Genomic DNA, 20,667 nt, shown 5'->3' with positions numbered 1-20,667 from the left:
AAAATGTTAAAAAAATAATTAATGGTAATACTATTTATTACAAACTTACTATGCGCAGATACATTGCTAAGGGCTATATACATTCAATATTACATTCTTCCTATAACCTTGTCTCCGTTTAACAGATGAGGAAACAGGCTCAGAAGGTTAGCAGCTTACCTAAGGTTTCACAGCTAATAAACGGCCACCCTGAGATTCCCACAGAGGTCTGACGTTAGTCTGTGATTTTTACTAACCGTCCAACAGAAATCATGATGGAATAGAAATGACAAATTCAGGTTTGATTTCTAAATCTTAGCACAACTGAAGTAGGAGGTCATTCCTCAGTTTTGGGGGAGAAATATTTTTCCTGCACATTACTGGTTCCTTTGGTCCTGACAGTTACCTTTAGGTATCTATGCCATTTGTTTCACAATTTACATCATCACAACATCTTCGTCTGTCCCTGTTACTCTACTCTTTCGTGAGTACTCAACACATACTCATAGAATTCATTCTTATACTGTTTAGGATTAGTTTTTAATACATTTTCAAATGTAACAGTATTTCCCAAAGTACGTTCTAAAGGATATTAACTAGGTTTTGCACAAAAGCCAAACTGAGTGGTGGTGATGGTGGTAGAAGTCCCTGTGGTCAGGTCAATTTGAAAAATGTAAGATTTAGAAAAAAATGAACTTTCTTTCCTGCAGGGCTTCCAACATCCTTAATATGCTAATGAGCATTTTAAATATCCCTAAAGGAAATAAATAACTTGTTGCATTTCCTCAGGTTATTTGATGATACCCCTGACCACCACACCTTTATTTATTCTGTGGCATCTGGACTAATGTCTGCAAAACACAGTGTTCTGGGAAAGATTGCTACTCAACATTCAGCTAAGTCTATTGTTACCTTGCATGCTACCTACATGTGAAATAAACAGAATTCAAAAGTCTAGATAAGAATCTAGACAACAGAGCTAATTATATATATATAATATATATATAAAGTGAAACTATAGACTGGGGTTTTAGGGATGTGATTATAAACTTTGAGCTTAAAACACAGGGGCAAATCATGGAGAAAGGGGCTCACAGTACCATTTCAGGAGGCAAAACACTAGGCTTGACCAACCATAGAACAAACTATGACTTCAAAACAAAACAAAACAACATGTGTTATAATCCTACTGCTATTTCAGGCTAAGCAGTGAAAACTCAACAGCCACAGAACTGGCCATAGATGGTACCTGTGAATTCTGTGAAAACCCTCTCGGTGCTCAGTAATGTGTTAAGAGTCCCAATATGCTTCAACTAAGCGAGCAACAGATGAAATGAATTGTTGCTACTTAACTTCAAATGATTCCAGACAGATAACTGTTTTCTAACCTGTTTCCAATTCTTGGACTTTACCCTTACCTTCCTCCATTCCTTTCCTGTCTGGTTCTCCTGGTATCATTTGTGACCCTCCGGTCCTCTGACCTCTGAAACACCCGGTAAATAACACTGTAAATCATTTCCACTCTATTCTGGATAGCTACTATTCCACTGGTCTCATTCTGAAACTCAATTCATCTTCAACAGAACAATAATGTCTGTTTCAGGTCTTTTTTTTTTTTTTTTTTGATAAAAACCTTCCATTAGAAACTCATTCAATTACCTCCTTTCCTTAAAGTTTCTGTATATTCCCTTATTTTCTCCTTCCTTTCTCTTGCTCACTCCTCTACTTCTTATAATTTGCTTTATATATCTTTCCTCCCATCCCCACATTTTGAAAATAATTATGCTCAATGTCACTAGTTAACCTAGTATTTGGCAAAATAAATGCACCCCTCCATCAACTTTCTTCTTTGTTTCATGTAACATTGCTTAAGCCATCTGTCCTTGAAACTTTTTCTTCCCTAGGTTTTTGATATCCCACTATCGCACCTACCCTTCAGAATTATTTAGGCTGTTTCTCATGACTTAATTTTATTTCCATTCCTTAAATGGGAGGGGGGTTCCCCAAAGTTTGTCCCTTTCTCCCTTTTTCTCTACAAGCTCTCCGTGAGTGATCACGTCCAATGCCACGCTTCAACTATCACCCTCTGAATCATTTCCAAATCTCCCTTTGTGTCCAGTTCCTTATTTCCAATGACCTTTTGGTTACTTACACCTGTCAGCGTATTGAACTTACTCTCTAAAATCCAACCTATCGTCTCCTCCACTTTTCTTATTTCCCTATTTTTATTGACAGCACCATTATCATTCTAATCAAAACTCTACAGTTATCTTTACTATTAATCATTCTAATCAAAACTCTACAGTTATCTTTACTATTAATCATTCTAATCAAAACTCTACAGTTATCTTTAACTCATTCTCCCTAGGTTCTTACACCCAAATGCAAGTCTTAAGGGTGATATACTTCTTGTTGTTGGTAAATATCATATATCTGTCTCTCCATTCCTTCCCATTACCCTCACCTTCAACATAGTTTAGTTCTTAATATGCTATATTTGGACTCTTTCCTTTGTCCACTATCTAGACTTCCTACCACCAGTTTCATTCCCTTCCAAGATGACCAACACTGTTATAAGATTACCATTTCTAAACTATTATTTTGATCATGTGACAATTCTCCCTAATGGCTCCTCACCGACTACTAGTAAAGTACAAACTTCTAAGTGTAATATTTACCCTTTTAGGCCATCTTCCTTCACTGATCTGCATGTACCTACTTACCTTTTAAAAAAACCAGATGACCCTCGGCTTACCATCACATTATATATATTTTTATATTCATGCTAATGCTCTCATCACTTTCTGCTCACCTCTTAAGCAGATAAAATCCCTATATCATTTAAAACTCACTCAAAGGCCAAGTCTGTTATGAATCTTCTCTCAATATTCTGAGCTCTGTCAGTAACTACAGCCTTATCACTCAATGCTACAGTTTATAATTATTTGAGTACATGCCTTTCTTTATATGATACCTTAAATTCCTTGAGGGACAGGCTTGACTTTTGTTTATTTTAGGAATGTGCTGGAATAGCTAACACAATACCACGTACACTGTCGTTGTTCAGTGTACATATCTAATGTTTTACAGAGGAGTACATACTGCTACACGTAGAGAGCAATACCTTTTGTATCATGACCCCAGTATAAGTGAAACCTTACTCACTCAAATACAATTCATTATGATATTTTCCATTCTATTCTCTCACTTGCTAAAACGGGGGTTGTGCTCCCCCAAATTGATTTAGCAAGAAACCAAACTGTGAAAAAATCTACTTTAGGGAATTTACAGTGTTCTCTCTGTGATTTTAAGATAATCCCTGTATGACATTTAATTAGGATGGTAAACCCACCATATTATTATGATAGACTCTAGTCTGCTGTTGCTAAGTTTAGAATTCTGCTAAATCTAGGCTCCAACCTTGCTTTTCTATATGTAACCTTGTGCTAAACGCAGGTGTAGCATGGTATGAATTTTTTAATATAGCAATGATGATTAGAATCACAGTATAATAATTACATTTTTTAGATCTAAATGCCATAGTATTCCAAAATCATAAGTTGTTTTTTTTTTTTTGTCAACTTAAACAAAAGTAGGACTGACTTAGACTGACTCAGCAATTCTACCTTCTTGAAACATGGCATCTCAAGAAATCTTATGAGTCAGATGAAATGATGGGCAAAAAGAGGCTCATCACAAAAGAGTATATATTGTGTGATTCTTTTTTATTTTATTTATTTATTTATTTTTTGACAGAGAGAGAGACAGCCAGCGAGAGAGGGAACACAAGCAGGGGGAGTGGGAGAGGAAGAAGCAGGCTCCCAGGAGAGGAGCCTGATGTGGGACTCGATCCCAGAACGCCGGGATCACGCCCTGAGCCAAAGGCAGACGCTTAACGACTGCGCCACCCAGGCGCCCCGTGTGATTCTATTTATTAGGACGTTCAAGAACAGGCAAAAGTAATCGCTAATACGTCAGAATAGTGGTTCCAATGTAAAGGAGGGAGTGGTGGCCAACTGGGACAAAGTTGGTACAATGGAGCCTTTGAGTGGTGATTATACACGAGATACTAATAGATATTCATCACGTTGTACAACTTGAGATTTTTATACTTTACAGGGTGTCCATTATGCTTCAGCAAAAATATTTTTAAAAAATAAATTAAGGAAAAGACAAGCCAGAAAAAGGAAACACAAGTAAAAAACAATCATCCCTAACAGATGGATTATGAGATTTGACTCTGTTGTTTGTGACAAGATGGTTGAGGGGGTAACCATAGTGGAAATTCCCCACTCTCACAGACTGTCAGCCTCCTCAACCACAGATCGATTGATACTTCAGATGAAGCACTATGGTGTTCTTTTCAACAACAACAGAAAGTTTAGGAATACTACTACAAAATAATAAGGTATTTTTCATTTGTTTCTGATGAGCTACTTGATAAGCAGTGATTTTTACAGTATTTTTCAAATTGTGGTACATGACCCATTCGTGAATTTTAAGTCCAAAAATTTAATGAAATAGAATTGAGTATTAAATAAGAATGCAAGGATATAGAAAATGTATGTACTGTTTTGGTTTTCTTATTAGGGATTCAAGTGAAAAAAAAGGGCAACATTTTATGGGGTATCTTCTACATGTTGACAAGCAGAATACAACAAAGGAAGCCTTATAAACTGATATAATGACAACTGCACAACATTTTGATATGAAGCCACAAACAGGAAATTATTGGCATGCAGAAGACCTTGCATAATTACCATCGGTATTTGGCTTTTGTCATCAAAGTATCACAGACTGAATACACGCTTATCTGCCCTACAATCATATTGGCTAGAAAGGAAGTAAATTACTAATTTGGAGCACCAGTATTTTTTGCAGCTGCTAAGCAAGCTTTGCATGCTCACCCAAAGTACTCTGAATTCCCCGTTTCTCTTATGTTGAGAGCCACACAACCACCGTTGCCTTTCCTTACCCAAAGTGGGGACAGTAGCTTTGAGAACTGTTTGGCAGTAAGAAAACAACACTCTGCTGTCAACATCAGGTATGAAAATACATAACACCTGAAACAGCAGAAAACAGTGCTCTTACAGGTTCAGTTCTCCTACCTTAAATGCTACTAAATCAGTTCTGATAAATCAGTGCCTCAATTCTAGGAGACTGGGTGATTTCCCGAAAGTTTCCAAATAACTAGATCATGGGAACCCTCATTCTCAATGATAGGAACTCTCATTTATTGCTTTTATGACTGCAAAATGATATAGTCATTTTGGGAGATAGTTTGATGGTTTCTTATAAAACTGAACATCTTCTTACCATATAAACCAGCAATTGTACTCCTTAGTATTTACCAAAGGAGCTGAAAACTTATGTTCACACAAAAAAACCTGCAAATGGATGGCAATTCACAATTGCCAAAACTCGGAAGTAACCAAATATCCTTCAATAGGTAAATGGATAAACTGTGGTACAATCAGATGATGGAATATTAATCAGCACTAAAAACACATGGAAAGATATGGAGGAACCTTAAATGCAGATTACTAAGTGAAAGAAGCCAATCTGAAAAGGCTACATACTGTATGATTCCAGCTACATGACATTACAGAAAGGGCAAAACTATAAAGACAATAAGAGGACCAGCGATTGCCAGGGTTGAGGGGTGCAGGTGTGGAGAGATGAACATACAGAGCACAGAGCTAAAAATCAGAGCGGTAAAAATACTATACATGATATCATAATGATGGACACATGTCATTATACATTTGTCCAAACTCACATAGAATGTACAGCACCCAGGGTGAACCATAATGTAAACTATGAACTCCAGGTGATAATGATGCGTCAATGTAAGCTCATCAACTGTAACAATGTACCACACTCTGGTGCAGGATGTTGATAATGAGGGAGGTTATGCATGTGTTGGGGCAGAGGGCACTTGGAAAATCTCTGTACCTTCCCCTCAGTTTTGCTGTGAACCTAAAACTGCTCTAACAAATGAAGTCTTAAAAACAAAAAAAGACACCACTTATTATAAAGGCAAAAAGGTGAAAGGTAACTAGAAATAAATCTAACAAAAGATTAATAAAGCTTGCACTGGGACAAATGTATCAAATGTATTATTTGCTACTGAAGAAGATAAAATTAGGAAGTCAAAACATGTTTACAGATAGGAAGACTTAAATTTATAAAGATGTTGTTTCTTCCCAAAATAACCTAGAAATTCAGTACAGTAAGATTTTTGCTAGAACTTATTTGGACAAGAAAAAAGATTAGCCAAAGCAATATTTAAAAAGAAGAACAAAGTGCAAGAATGTGTTATTAGATATCAATACTTACGAAGCAAAGTAAACCAGTACAGAAGAATTTAAAAATGCCTGTGCAAGTATGAAAATCTTATAAATGACAGAGCTGGATTGTAAATAATTCATCCATTGAAATATGAATTTATATTTTAAAAATTACCTTTATAAAAATAATTGATCAAAATTTATATATTTATATTTTTTGATTGTGTACCAATAAGTAAAATTACTACTCAGTTCAGAAGAAAATTTTAATGTCAGAGCTTATGAATTCAGTGAATTAAAACAAACACATTTTAATCACCTAAATTTTTTGCAACAGAATAATAGGGTGATCAATGATTGATTTTTTTTCAATGACCAATTTTTAAGTATACTGTATTCTTAAAATTATAATATATCAAGGTAACATTCTAGGGTAATATGGAATAAAAATAAAAGAAGAGAAAAAGAAAAGATGATAAATTTCTGAGAATAAGAATTCATGAATGAGGTTTTCAGCCGGTCCTCCGAGTCGAGCTGGATAGGTACCAGACCAGCCTAAACAACCACGGAACCAGCCTAAACAACCACGGAACCAGCCTGAGACGCAGGAAGACGCATCTGGATCTCTACAAATGAATATCTCCAGCGCTGAGTATTGAGGTAGGAAGCGGGGAGCCATGAAACTGTGCACAGATATCGGAAGATAAACGGAAGGGGGAGGGAGCCGCCGTGTTCGGGCGCCGGGAAGCGGTAGCCACTTGCACGGGAGAGCGGGCGGGCTCGTGGTCGGCACCCGCAAAACAGCAGACTGAGACCGTGAGCCGGGTGCGCGCGCCACCAGGCATCTCGCGGAACCCCGGAATCCCGGTGCGCTCACTGGATCCAGACTGAGACCGGGAGATCCGGGAGCGCGCGCGGGGCGGCTGGCGGCTGGCGGCATTAGAAACACAAAGGACAGAGACGCGCCGGCCCTGGAAGTGAGGGCTGGGACGCCGGGTGTGGGGCGCACATCCCGGGACGCTGCAGGGTTGAGCAGCACCAACAGAAACAGAGTTAAAGTGGCCAGAACATTAGTAGAGAACGGGCCGCAATCCCTCTGTTCTGTGACAGAGGCTGAAATTTGGCCGCTGCTGCTCTGACTCTCAGAAGAGGCACAGCAAACCGCCAGGGAAAGCCGCCAGAGAACAAAAGCCTGGAAATACCGGCTCAGAGAGTGCCCATCCCCATCCCCCCTCGCAGGGGATGCGGAGACTCTACCCAAACCGGGCTGCCTGAGTATCGGCGGGCAGGCCCCTCCCCCAGAAGGCAGGCTGAAAAATCAAGAAGCCCACAACCCGAGGCGCCTGGGTGGTGCAGTCATTGAGCGCCTGCCTTCGGCTTAGGGCGTGATCCCGGCGTTCCGGAAAGGAGTCCCTCATCGGGCTCCTCCGCTGGGAGCCTGCTTCTTCCTCTCCCACTCCCCTGCTTCTGTTCCCTCTCTCGCTGGTTGGCTGCCACATAAATAAATAAATAAATAAAATCTTTAAAGAAGAAGCCCACATCCCTAAGATCCCTATAAAACAAGGGGCACGGCCTGGGACCCAGTCAATAATTTGGGCTCTGGAAACCCCGCAACCTCTCTTCATCAGAATGACAAGAAGGAGAAGCCCCCCCCAGCAAAGAAAAGACAGTGAGACTGTGGCCTCTGCCACAGAAATAATGGATATGGATGTAACCAAATTATCAGAAATGGAATTCAGAGTAACGATGGTCAAAATGATGAGTAGAATTGAAAAAAGTATAAACGAAAAGGTTACTGAGAATATAGAATCCCTAAGGACAGAAATGAGAGCGAATCTGACAGAAATTAAAAATTCTATGAGCCAAATGCAGGCAAAACTAGAAGCTCTGACAGCCAGGGTCGCAGAAGCAGAGGAAAGGGTTAGTGAATTGGAGGATGGGTTAATAGAGGAAAAAATGAAAATAGAAGATGGTCTTAAAAAAATCCACGCCCACGAATGTAGGTTACGGGAGATTACTGACTCAATGAAACGATCCAATGTTAGAATCATCGGCATCCCCGAGGGGGTGGAGAAAAACAGAGGTCTAGAAGAGATATTTGAACAAATTATAGCTGAAAACTTCCCTAATCTAGCAAGGGAAACAAACATTCGTGTCCAAGAGGCAGAGAGGACCCCTTCCAAGCTCAACCACGACAAACCTACGCCACGTCACGTCATAGTGCAATTTGCAAATATTAGATGCAAGGATACAGTATTGAAAGCGGCCAGGGCAAAGAAATTTCTCACGTACCAAGGCAAAAGCATCAGAATTACGTCAGACCTCTCTACACAGACCTGGAATGAGAGAAAGGGTTGGGGGAGCATATTTAAAGCTCTTTCAGAGAAAAACATGCAGCCAAGGATCCTTTATCCAGCAAGGCTGTCATTCAGAATTGATGGAGAAATAAAGACATTTCAGAATCGCCAGTCACTAACCAATTTTGTAACTACGAAACCAGCCCTACAGGAGATATTACGGGGGGTTCTATAAAAGTAAAAAGGCCCCAAGAGTGATACAGAACAGAAAGTCACAGCCAATACAAAAAAAGACTTTACTGGCAACATGGCAACATTAAAATCATATCTCTCAGTAATCAGTCTTAATGTAAATGGTTTGAACCATCCCATAAAACGCCACAGGGTTGCAGATTGGATAAAAAGAAATGACCCATCCATTTGCTGTCTACAAGAGACTCATTTCAAACCCAAAGATGCATTCAGACTGAGAGTAAGGGGATGGAGTACCATCTTTCACGCAAATGGACCTCAAAAGAAAGCTGGGGTAGCAATTCTCATATCAGATAAATTGGATTTTAAACTACAGACTATAGTTAGAGATGCAGAAGGGCACTATATTATTCTTAAGGGAAGTATTCAACAAGCGGATATGACAATTATAAATATATATGCCCCCAACAGGGGAGCAGCAAGATACACAAGCCAACTCTTATCCAGAATAAAGAGACATATAAATGAAAATACATTAATAGTAGGGGACCTCAACACTCCACTATCAGAAATAGACAGAACACCCTGGCAAAAACTAAGCAAAGAATCAAAGGCTTTGAATGCCATACTCGACGAGTTGGACCTCATAGATATATATAGAACACTACACCCCAGAACCAAAGAATACTCATTCTATTCTAATGCCCATGGAACATTCTCAAGAATAGACCATGTTCTGGGACACAAAACAGGTCTCAACCGATACCAAAAGATTGAAATTATCCCCTGCATATTCTCAGACCACAACGCTCTGAAATTGGAACTCAACCACAAGGAAAAATTTGGAAGAAACTCAAACACTTGGAGACTAAGAGCCATAATGCTCAGGAATGACTCGATAAACCAGGAAATCAAAAATCAAATTAAACAATTTATGGAGACCAATGAGAATGAAAATACAACAGTCCAAAACCTAAGGGATACTGCAAAGGCAGTCCTAAGGGGGAAATACATAGCCATCCAAGCCTCACTCAAAAGAATAGAAAAATCTAAAATGCAGTTTTTATATTCTCACCTCAAGAAGCTGGAACAGCAACAGAGGGACAGGCCTAATCCACGCACGAGGAAGCAGTTGACCAAAATTAGAGCTGAAATCAATCAAGCAGAAACCAGAAGTACAGTAGAGCAGATCAACAGGACTAGAAGCTGGTTCTTTGAGAGAATCAATAAAATTGACAGACCACTGGCAAGACTTATCCAAAAGAAAAGAGAAAGGACCCAGATTATTAAAATTATGAATGAAAAAGGAGAGGTCACGACGAGCACCATTGAAATTGGAAGGATTATTAGAAATTTTTATCAACAGCTATATGCCAATAAACTAAGCAATCTGGAAGAGATGGAATCCTTCCTGGAAACCTATAAACTACCAAGATTGAAACCGGAAGAAATTGATTCCTTAAACAGGCCAATTAATTATGAAGAAATTGAGTCAGTGATAAACAACCTTCCAAATAACAAAACTCCAGGCCCGGACGGTTTTCCTGGGGAATTCTACCAAACATTCAAAGAAGAAATAATACCTATTCTCCTAAAGCTATTTCAAAAAATAGAAACAGAAGGAAAGCTACCAAACTCATTCTATGAGGCCAATATTACCTTGATCCCCAAACCAGGCAAAGACCCCCTCAAAAAGGAGAATTACAGACCGATTTCCCTAATGAATATGGACGCCAAAATCCTCAACAAGATACTTGCTAATAGAATCCAACAGTTCATTAAAAGGATTATCCATCACGATCAAGTGGGATTCATACCTGGGATGCAAGCGTGGTTCAATATTCGCAAATCAATCAGCGTGATACATCATATCAACAAGAAAAGACTCAAGAACCATATGATCCTCTCAATCGATGCCGAAAAAGCATTTGACAAAATACAGCATCCTTTCCTGATTAAAACCCTTCAGAGTGTAGGAATAGAAGGTACATTTCTCAATCTCATAAAAGCCATCTATGAAAAGCCTACTGCAAATATTATTCTCAATGGAGAAAAGCTGGAAGCCTTTCCCTTAAGATCAGGAACACGACAAGGATGCCCACTCTCGCCACTATTATTCAACATAGTACTAGAAGTCCTTGCAACAGCAATCAGACGACAAAAAGGGATCAAAGGTATTCAAATTGGCAAAGAAGAAGTCAAAATGTCTCTCTTTGCAGATGACATGATACTCTATATGGAAAACCCAAAAGAAGCCACTCCTAAATTATTAGAAGTTATAGAGCAATTCAGTAACGTGGCAGGATACAAAATAAATGCTCAGAAATCAGTTGCATTTCTATACACGAATAACGAGACCGAAGAAAGAGAAATTAGGGAATCCATCCCATTTACAATAGCACCAAAAACCATACGTTACCTTGGAATTAACTTAACCAGAGACGTAAAGGACCTATATTCTAGAAACTATAAATCACTCTTGAAAGACATTGAGGAAGACATAAAAAGATGGAAAGATATTCCATGCTCATGGATCGGAAGAATTAACATAGTTAAAATGTCCATGCTACCCAGAGCAATCTACACTTTCAATGCTATCCCGATCAAAATACCAAGGACATTTTTCAAAGAACTGGAACAAACAGTCCTTAAATTTGTATGGAAACAGAAAAGGCCCCGAATCTCCAAGGAACTGTTGAAAAGGAAAAACAAAGCTGGGGGCATCACAATGCCGGATTTCGAGCTGTACTACAAAGCTGTGATCACAAAGACAGCATGGTACTGGCACAAAAACAGACACATAGACCAATGGAACAGAATAGAGAGCCCAGAAATGGACCCTCGGCTCTTTGGGCAACTAATCTTTGATAAAGCAGGAAAAAACATCCGGTGGGAAAAAGACAATCTCTTCAATAAATGGTGCTGGGAAAATTGGACAGCTACATGCAAAAGAATGAAACTTGACCACTATCTCACACCATACACAAAAATAAACTCCAAATGGATGAAAGACCTCAATGTGAGACAGGAATCTATCAAAATTCTAGAGGAGAACATAGGCAACAACCTCTACGACATCGGCCAAAGCAACCTTTTTCATGACACATCCCCAAAGGCAAGAGAAACAAAAGATAAAATGAATTTATGGGACTTCATCAAGATTAAAAGTTTCTGCACAGCCAAGGAAACAGTCAGAAAAACTAAGAGGCAGCCCACGGAATGGGAGAATATATTTGCAAATGACACTACAGATAAAGGACTGGTATCCAAGATCTACAAAGAACTTCTCAAACTCAATACACGAGAAACAAATAAACAAATCAAAAAATGGGCAGAAGATATGAACAGACACTTTTCCAATGAAGACATACAAATGGCTAACAGACACATGAAAAAATGTTCAAAATCATTAGCCATCAAGGAAATTCAAATCAAAACCACACTGAGATACCACCTTACGCCAGTTAGAATGGCAAAAATAGACAAGGCAAGAAACAACAATTGTTGGAGAGGATGTGGAGAAAGGGGATCCCTCCTACATTGTTGGTGGGAATGCAAGTTGGTACAGCCACTCTGGAAAACAGTGTGGAGGTCCCTTAAAAAGTTAAAAATTGAGCTACCCTATGATCCAGCCATTGCACTACTGGGTATTTACCCCAAAGATACAGACGTAGTGAAGAGAAGGGCCATATGCACCCCAATGTTCATAGCAGCAATGTCCACAATAGCTAAATCGTGGAAGGAGCCGAGATGCCCTTCAACAGATGACTGGATTAAGAAGTTGTGGTCCATATATACAATGGAATATTACTCAGCTATCAGAAAGAACGAGTTCTCAACATTTGCTACAACATGGACAGCACTGGAGGAGATAATGCTAAGTGAAATAAGTCAAGCAGAGAAAGACAACTATCATATGATTTCTCTCATCTATGGAACATAAGAACTAGGATGATCAGTAGGGGAAGAAAGGGATAAAGAAAGGGGGGGGTAATCAGAAGGGGGAGTGAAACATGAGAGACTATGGACTATGAGAAACAAACTGAGGACTTCAGAGGGGAGGGGGGTGGGGGAATGGGATAGACCGGTGATGGGTAGTAAGGAGGGCACGTATTGCATTGTGCACTGGGTGTTATACACAACTAATGAATCATCGAGCCTTACATCGGAAACCGGGGATGTACTGTATGGTGACTAACATAATATAATAAAAAATCATTAAAAAAAATAAATAAATAAAAAATAAAAAAAAAATAATAAAAAAAAAAATAAAATGAAGAATTTAGATAAAAAAAAAAAGAATTCATGAATGAATTTTCTTTTAAAAAATGATTATGAGTATCGAAAACTATAGTATTTAGATTCCATTAGATACAGTTAAAGGGTTATACAACATTTTTCTTTTAAAAAGAGAAATATTTATAGTCATTGGAAACCAAATCAAAACACCAACCAAAAGAACAGTGGTATCACTTTATGATTAGATTGAGTTGATTTTAAGGCAGGAAACATTCTAGAGATGAAGAGATTCAACATCTTGTCAGGATATAACAATTCTAAAATCATATACACCTAATAATACTGCCTATGATATGGAAAGCAAAAATGAGCAGAACTAAGGGAAATTTTAAAATGAAATGCCTCTTGCTCAATAAAAGAAAACAAGAAATGAGTAAGGAAATAGAAAAAAAAAGGAAATAGAAAATTTCAAACACATGATTAACAACCTTGACCTAATTGATATACAGGGAGTACTTACACTCACTCCAGTGCAGAACAGACATGCTTTTCAAAAAATGGGAATATTTCATAAAATTGACTATATGCTGGATATATGGTCAAAGGATTAATACCATGGAGAATGTGTTTCTGACTTCAGTGAAGGACACTAGAAATCAGCAACCAGAGGGAAACTATATAACTAGAAAATGTCTAAAACAGTTCAAAATAAGGGTCAAAGAAGCAATGACAATGGAAATATTACATCCTGAACGAAAATTAAAATACGATCTATAGAAACTTGTGGTGTGATTTTTTTTAAAAAACTGTGTAGCACCATCTATGAGATAAAAAGTTGTATCACTAATGTATCACTAAAATATATTAAAAACCTAAAAAAATTCTGTGTTATTTTCTTTAACAAATTTTAGTATCTTGATGAAAGGAAAATTTCTCTAGTAAGATATCCATTCACAGAATTATTCAAGAAAAGGACAAAAACTTGAATAAAATAACCTTAGAAGACATTAAAAAAAATAGGAAAGATCTCCTTCCAAAAAGACCCAGACCTAGACCATCTGGCATATGAAACGTTTTCAAACCTTAAAGGAACCGATAAAGTTTCTATTATGTAAGCTGTTGCAGAAAAATAGAAACAGCATAAATTTTATTTACACATTTAAATTTTTAAAAATAATTTGTAAATAAGTAGATATAAAATATTATAAAGATAATGCTAGCTTCTTTTAAAAAATTAAAAATGTAAAATGGCTCAAATATCATGAAAATTTATTTTTTAGTCACTTTTGCAGCTCCTGTTCCAATGGTAATTCAGAAAAAAGTAAAATTTTGTGGGAGAAACAGAAATGTAACTAATTTAAAATGCCTATCTAGAAAACCCAAGACAAGGGAAAAATAGGTAGAATAAGGGAGTTCAATAGAGTGGCACCGCACAAAATAATCATGCAAAAATTAGTATCTTGGGGCACCTGGCTGATTTAGTTGGTGGAGCACGCAACTCTTGATCTCAGGGTTCTAAGTTCCAGTCCTACACTGGGTGGAGAGATGACTTGAAAATAAAATCTTTAAAAAAATTAGTATCTTTACTAATCATCCATTAGAAAATATAATAGTTAAAAAAAATCCCATTTCTAATAGCAACAAAAACTACAGCATACCTTTTCAGACGTAACAAGAAATATTTAAGACATGTATGAAGCAAGATACAATTTTCTCTTTCCAAAATATCAACAAACACCTAAATGACTGGAGAAATAAACCACGTTCATCTCTCCCAAACCACTCTTTGAATTCAACGCAATTCCAATTTTAAAAAGTCCCAACTGAATTTTTATTACCATGGCAAAAATGATTCTAAAGATCATCTAGAAGATCAAAACCAAGAAGTTAAAAAGAAAACATTAAGCCTACCACATAACAATGAGCTACGCGGCTAGAATAATTAAAATAGTAATTGTACTGGCAGAAACTGATCATTGGAACAGAGTGGTGGGTCTAGAAACAGATCTGTGTGTCTAGATAGAGATTTAGTATAGGATAAAGTTCGTATATCAAATTAGCGGCAAGGGGCGCCTGGGTGGCTCAGTTGGTTAAGTGTCATGATCTTAGGGTCCTGGGATTGAGCCCTGCACTAGGCTCCCTATTCAGAGGAGAGTCTGCTCCTGTCTCTCTCTCTCTCTCCCTCTGCCCTTCCCCCCTCCTCATTCTCTCTCCCTCTCTTTCTCAAATAAACAAAATCTTAAAAAAAAACAACAACAAATTAGCAGCAAAAGTGAAGAAGGATGATTATAAGTAAAAGATGGTGGAATAAGGGCAAGTGGTTATCCATTTGGAGCCCTAACTCATGCATAGACAAGAAAAGATTTTGAGTGAACTGAATACATAAATTGGGAAGACCTTCCTGAGTGATACAATAACACAGAAACTCTGTAATGAAAAGGACTGAAAAATCTGACAATATAAATGTCATAAATGTCAAAGTTCTTTTTTTTAAAAGATTTATTTATTTATTTATTTATTTATTTATTTAGAGAGAGAGGGGGGCGGAGAATGGGCAGGGGGAGGGGCAAGGCAGAGGGAGAGAGAGAATCCTCAAGCAGACTCCCCACTGAGCGTGGAGCCCAACATGGGGCTTGAGCCCAGGACCCTGAGATCATGACCTGAGCCAAAAGCAAGAGTCGGCAGCTTAACTGACTGAGCCACCCAAGAGCCCCTAAGTGTCAAAGTTCTGTAGAACAAATGACTTGTGAAGTTAATAGGCTTCACAATTACATTTTACATAAAGCACAAAAAAGGCAAAAAAGGAGGCAAAGGAATAGTAACCTGATTGAGGGTGCAGGGGAAGGAACAGGAGTAACAGAAGAGGAACATGGGGGCAGGAGAGCATCAGGGCCTTTGTACTGTATTTCCTTCACGTTCTGTTTCTTTTTTTTTTTAAGTTTTCATTTATTTATTTATTTTTGAGAGCAAGCGAGTGAGCAGAGGGCAGGAGGAGAGCAGGAGCGAGAGAGGGGGGGAAAGGATCTCAAGCTGACTCCCCCACTGTGTGCACAGCCCGACGCAGGGCTCAACCTCATGACCCTACGATCATCACCTGAGCCAAAACCAAGAGTCGAATGCTTAACCGACTGAGGCCACGCAGGGGCCCCGTCCTTCATGTTGATCTGGACACTGACACAGGAAGATGGTTCAGACTGTAAAATTTCAGAGGGTATACACTTATGAATACTTTTCTGTGACAAATTTAGGGAGAAGTAGCATGAGGAGATACTGAGAGAGGAGGGACAGAAGACAGCAAGATGAAATTTTACTTTCGATTTTAAATTAATCTGAGTTTTCTGTATTTAGTAAGAAGCATATATTATTTGCATAATTTTTTAAAAAGTGACAAATGAAAAAAAAAGGCTACATATATGACATAGAACAGTCAAGACTTACGATCCAAGCACAATCAAGACATTTCTATAGGGCGCACCCTACCTGTGAATCTAATATGCTGGAAATTTCATGCGCACTGACATTCACTTCATCCAACTGCAAGGAAAACAAGTTTCTGGCAACCTGGACAAAATCTGAAATGGAATACACTTCAGTGGGCACACAGCATTTAACCTCATCTAAATACATCTTACCTTCTTCTAAATGAAGTTGAAGCTATGCGTTATAACCAACGCTTCAAACTTAACTTTTCAGTGGATTACCTTAAAGTGGTATTAACTGAAGTGACAGATAAATACAACCTCAAATAAAAAGTGAGAGATAAATCGGTTTTAACTTACCTCAGTTAACTTTGCCGAGCTTAATAAATCAGTTAAGGTAACGATAAAGCACAAACATATCACAGGCATATCTATTTCTGCAACTCTTTTATTATGAGCAAGAACTTTCTCTGAAACATAGGACAATACTGTGACTTACAGCTTTTCTAGCTGGAGCCAGAGGTTTAATAATAATAATAACAGCAGGAGCTAATGTTTATATAACAGCCCCTATGCTAGGCACACTGCTTCGCTATTTCGTCCTCTCAACAATTTTCTGAGGTAGGTCCTCCTATGCTCTCCATTCTACACACTGCAGCTAAGACAAGTTCACTGCCAAACTTCCCACGGCTACATGGCAAGTAAGTAGCAGAGCAGAATTCCATTCAAGGTCTGACTCCAAGGCATATACTCTTAACAACTGTTAATTAAGACTGCCTAATGCCTGGGCGCCTGGGTGGCTCAGTTGGTTAGGGGTCTGCCTTCGGCTTGGGTCATGATCTCCGGGTCCTGGGATTGAGCCCTGCATTGGGCTCCCTGTTCAGAGGGGAGCCTGCTCCCTCTCCCTCTGCCCCTCCCCCTGCTTGTGCTCTCCTTCTCTCTCTCTCAAATAAATAAATTAATAAAAATCTTAAAAAAAAAAAGACTGCCTGATGCTGGCTAGCAAACTGTAAACTTCTTCAAACATGAGTGTGACCCATCATCCATGTATCTTCAAATTTTCAAATTTTAGCTATTACATTTTTAATTTCCAAAGATCCTTTTTTGTATGCTCTGATGGTTCCTATTCTACAATATCCTATTCTTTATTTCCTGGATGCCTTATCTTTGTTTACCTTTTCAAAGATGTTCATTGTGGTTTGTCTGAAGTTCTCTCCTGCTCTTGCAAAAATTATTCCTCCTTTTTCAGGGTTCCTGTTTTTCTCCTTGTCAGACAGTTTGGGGCTCTTATAATTTATTCTGGAGCATTTCTCCAAATGTCTGGTGACCCTTGGCTATAAGTTTATATTTAGAAGAATCACCATCAAAACACTGATTGGAAATTTTGTGTATATAACTTGCCTTGTCATCTGGCCGGTTTCACTACAGAGCAGTCAGGAGGCCAAATGACATTTTGGGGCAGCTTCTTCAGCGAGAATCTTACAATCTCTTGCCTACAGAGTGTAAACATGACTGCAAAATTCACCGAGCAATCTGGGTGTGTGTTGTGACAACTAACCACACACTTCTCCAAATTCCCTGACTGCTGGCAACTATAGGTTCTCTGGTTTAATTTCTCAAGAGAATATATTTCTTTTCCTTTGCAGTATAAGGGACTGTTAGATCCTGGGCGGCTTGAGAGGGAGCAGGTAAAAGCATAGACAAAAACTTCTACCGATTTCTAACAACCCTATTTGAAATGCCCTGCCTCCATCCGGCCTTCAGAAGTACCTGATATTCTTTTTTTTTTTTTTTTTTTTTTTAGATTTTATTTATTTATTCAACAGAGATAGAGACAGCCAGCGAGAGAGGGAACATAGCAGGGGGAGTGGGAGAGGAAGAAGCAGGCTCATAGCAGAGGAGCCTGATGTGGGGCTCAATCCCATAATGCCGGGATCACGCCCTGAGCCGAAGGCAGATGCTTAACCGCTGTGCCACCCAGGCGCCCCAAGAAGTGCCTGATATTCTTAATTCCTAACCCTTTTCAGGGATAAATCAGCTTGTTTCCCATTATGGTTCCCCCATCGCTTTAGACACCTGGGCTTTTTTGCCTTTACTCACTAATTCTTTTACTTTCCTCATCCACGCTCTGTCCTTATACAGCATGGTTTTGGTTAATACATGCAATTCTGTTTTTCGTTCTCCTCACTATTTGGGGTGACTTTCAAAAGAAGAGGAAAGCAAATGTATATTTTTTCCATCACTTTGAAACTAAAAAGTGAATTTTTTTTAGCAATACAGATACTTTAAAAATAATACAATGTTGCATCTATTGTATAAGAAAAAAATTAAATACTGAATGCTATCAAGGATATAAAAAACTGTTATATTCAGACATTACCAGTGGCAGAACAAATACATATGTAAAATATCTCTTGAAAACAACTTATCAATACCTATCAAAAATCTAAACCACTTGTAGGAATTTATCTTAGAAAAAGAAGGAAAAAAAAAACTATGATGTTAAATACAGACTTATTTATACACCAGCTACCAAGAAACCATCAAAATTCCCAAAAGCAGAAAGGCTTAATATTATAGTACATCAACTAAGTATGTCAATATTATGCTAACTTTAATAAGAATAATTATACAGCATCATAAAAATATTTATTCTGTCATATTAGCTGGAAAAAAGTATGAAATTTCACAGTAGTAGAAATAGAACTTCTGTATTTTACATTGTTTCTTTTGTTATTACTAAAGAAATGTTTATGCAATCAATAAGAAACAAAAAAGTAGGCTAGAATGATGATATTTTAGCGCTGGAAGATTCTAGGAAAGTCTCCTTTTTGCTGACCCAGCCAGGCCAGTAATTCTAGATGACATTTTAGGGTACTGATTAAGGAACGTGAAATAGATGTGGTCTTATTTTGCCCTCTCTCCTTCTTAAGATGCGCTCCTGATGAAGATAGGTCACCATAACTCTCCCACCAAGTTTCTGTGATGACACAACACGATAAACCTAATATTACCTCCAAAAGACACTGTCCCCTTTGGGTCTACTTGCACTTGCTGTCTCAGGGCTTGATGCTGTTCCTTTGTGGGCTGAATTCCAAGATAATCTAGAGCCTGGAAGGAAAAGGACTCACGTGAAGTAATTTTTCAAATCTCTGAAGAATAAAACTTTTCATTACAACTTTATTTTACAACCCAGTGAAAAGAATCAATATCAGGAACAGGGACCAGAATTACATGCCCAGAGAAAGTCTGTGGACTGTTTATGGATTAATTTTCTATAAAATATTAGCTTCCTTATTCTACCACCACCTCAGTTTGTGTGTGTGTGTGTGTGTGTGTGTGTGTGTGTGTGTGTGGTTTGTTTCTTTTCTTTTTTGCAAGACTAGCACTTTGGCTTATGTCAAATTTATAAGCATAGCCCTAGAACCAAAACTCAATTTCTTAGTTTAAAATATGTGATATGGAAGAAAAAAAAATAACAAGGAAATTCTATTAGATCAGATTAAACATTAATTTCTAAAAGGAGTACTACAAAACGCAGATATTTTGTTAAGATACTTGAGACCAAAACTAAAGTGGATAGGAATTGGGTTAAATACAAAATATTCTAATTCTAGCTTATTTCTAGGCAGGCTTACACAAATAGTAAAATAGAAAGCTTTCTCTGGAACCCACCTCTCTTCCTTTCTTGTTTTTCTTTTCTCTACCTTCTTTTAGTACCCGTGGCAGATTAAAAATCAGAGACGGCTGACTGTAATCCAACGTTCATTCTTTTTGTTCTTAACAGAACCACAAATTTTCACTAGAAACACTGCCATCCAGCTAAAAAGTGTTCCCAGACCGCTTTGGGGCTTGAAGCCATGGGACTGACAACATACTGGCCAAGGATGTCAGGGGTGAAGTATTGTGGGGTCCTTCTGGGAAGGCTTTCAAAAGTAGGTGTAGGCTATTCTTGTCCCTTTTCCTTCTCTCTTCTGGCTTAATTCAAAAAGAAATAAGATGGAAGGAAGGAGGGAAGGGAAGAAGGAAGGACAAAAGGATAGAATACTAGAATTCAAGTAGTCATCTTGCTTGATAAGCTACTTCAATAAAGATGACGGAGCAGAAAGATAGAGCATGTGTCCCTGACACTGTGGAGCTCCCATGCCAGCCCTGCGTTACATACTTTAAGGCTTCTTTGTGGTGTGAAAGAAATTAATTTCTAATGGAAACCCCTGTTATTTTAGGTTCTCCAGTTATATATAGCAAAAC

The 20,667-nt window shown here is 38.2% G+C and overlaps 1 protein-coding gene across 9 annotated transcripts in view; it reads right to left on the bottom strand.

Annotated features, from left to right (window-relative positions):
• STXBP4 (syntaxin binding protein 4) overlaps window positions 1-20,667 on the bottom strand; it is a 228,627-nt gene that overhangs the window by 167,778 nt on the left and 40,182 nt on the right. For all 9 annotated transcript variants that reach the window (XM_057317694.1, XM_044389317.3, XM_057317693.1 and 6 more), the window contains 2 exons: window positions 19,431-19,527; window positions 16,478-16,569 (listed from right to left, as the gene is read on the bottom strand). In XM_057317694.1, the coding sequence (XP_057173677.1) occupies window positions 16,478-16,569; window positions 19,431-19,527 (189 nt within the window). The remainder of the gene's footprint in view (window positions 1-16,477; window positions 16,570-19,430; window positions 19,528-20,667) is intronic.

The sequence above is a fragment of the Ursus arctos genome, unplaced genomic scaffold (genome assembly GCF_023065955.2).
Source record: "Ursus arctos isolate Adak ecotype North America unplaced genomic scaffold, UrsArc2.0 scaffold_24, whole genome shotgun sequence".
NCBI classification, from domain to species: domain Eukaryota; kingdom Metazoa; phylum Chordata; class Mammalia; order Carnivora; family Ursidae; genus Ursus; species Ursus arctos.
The sequence above is the reverse complement of the archived record's forward strand: the minus strand, read 5'-3'. Positions and strand labels throughout refer to the sequence as shown.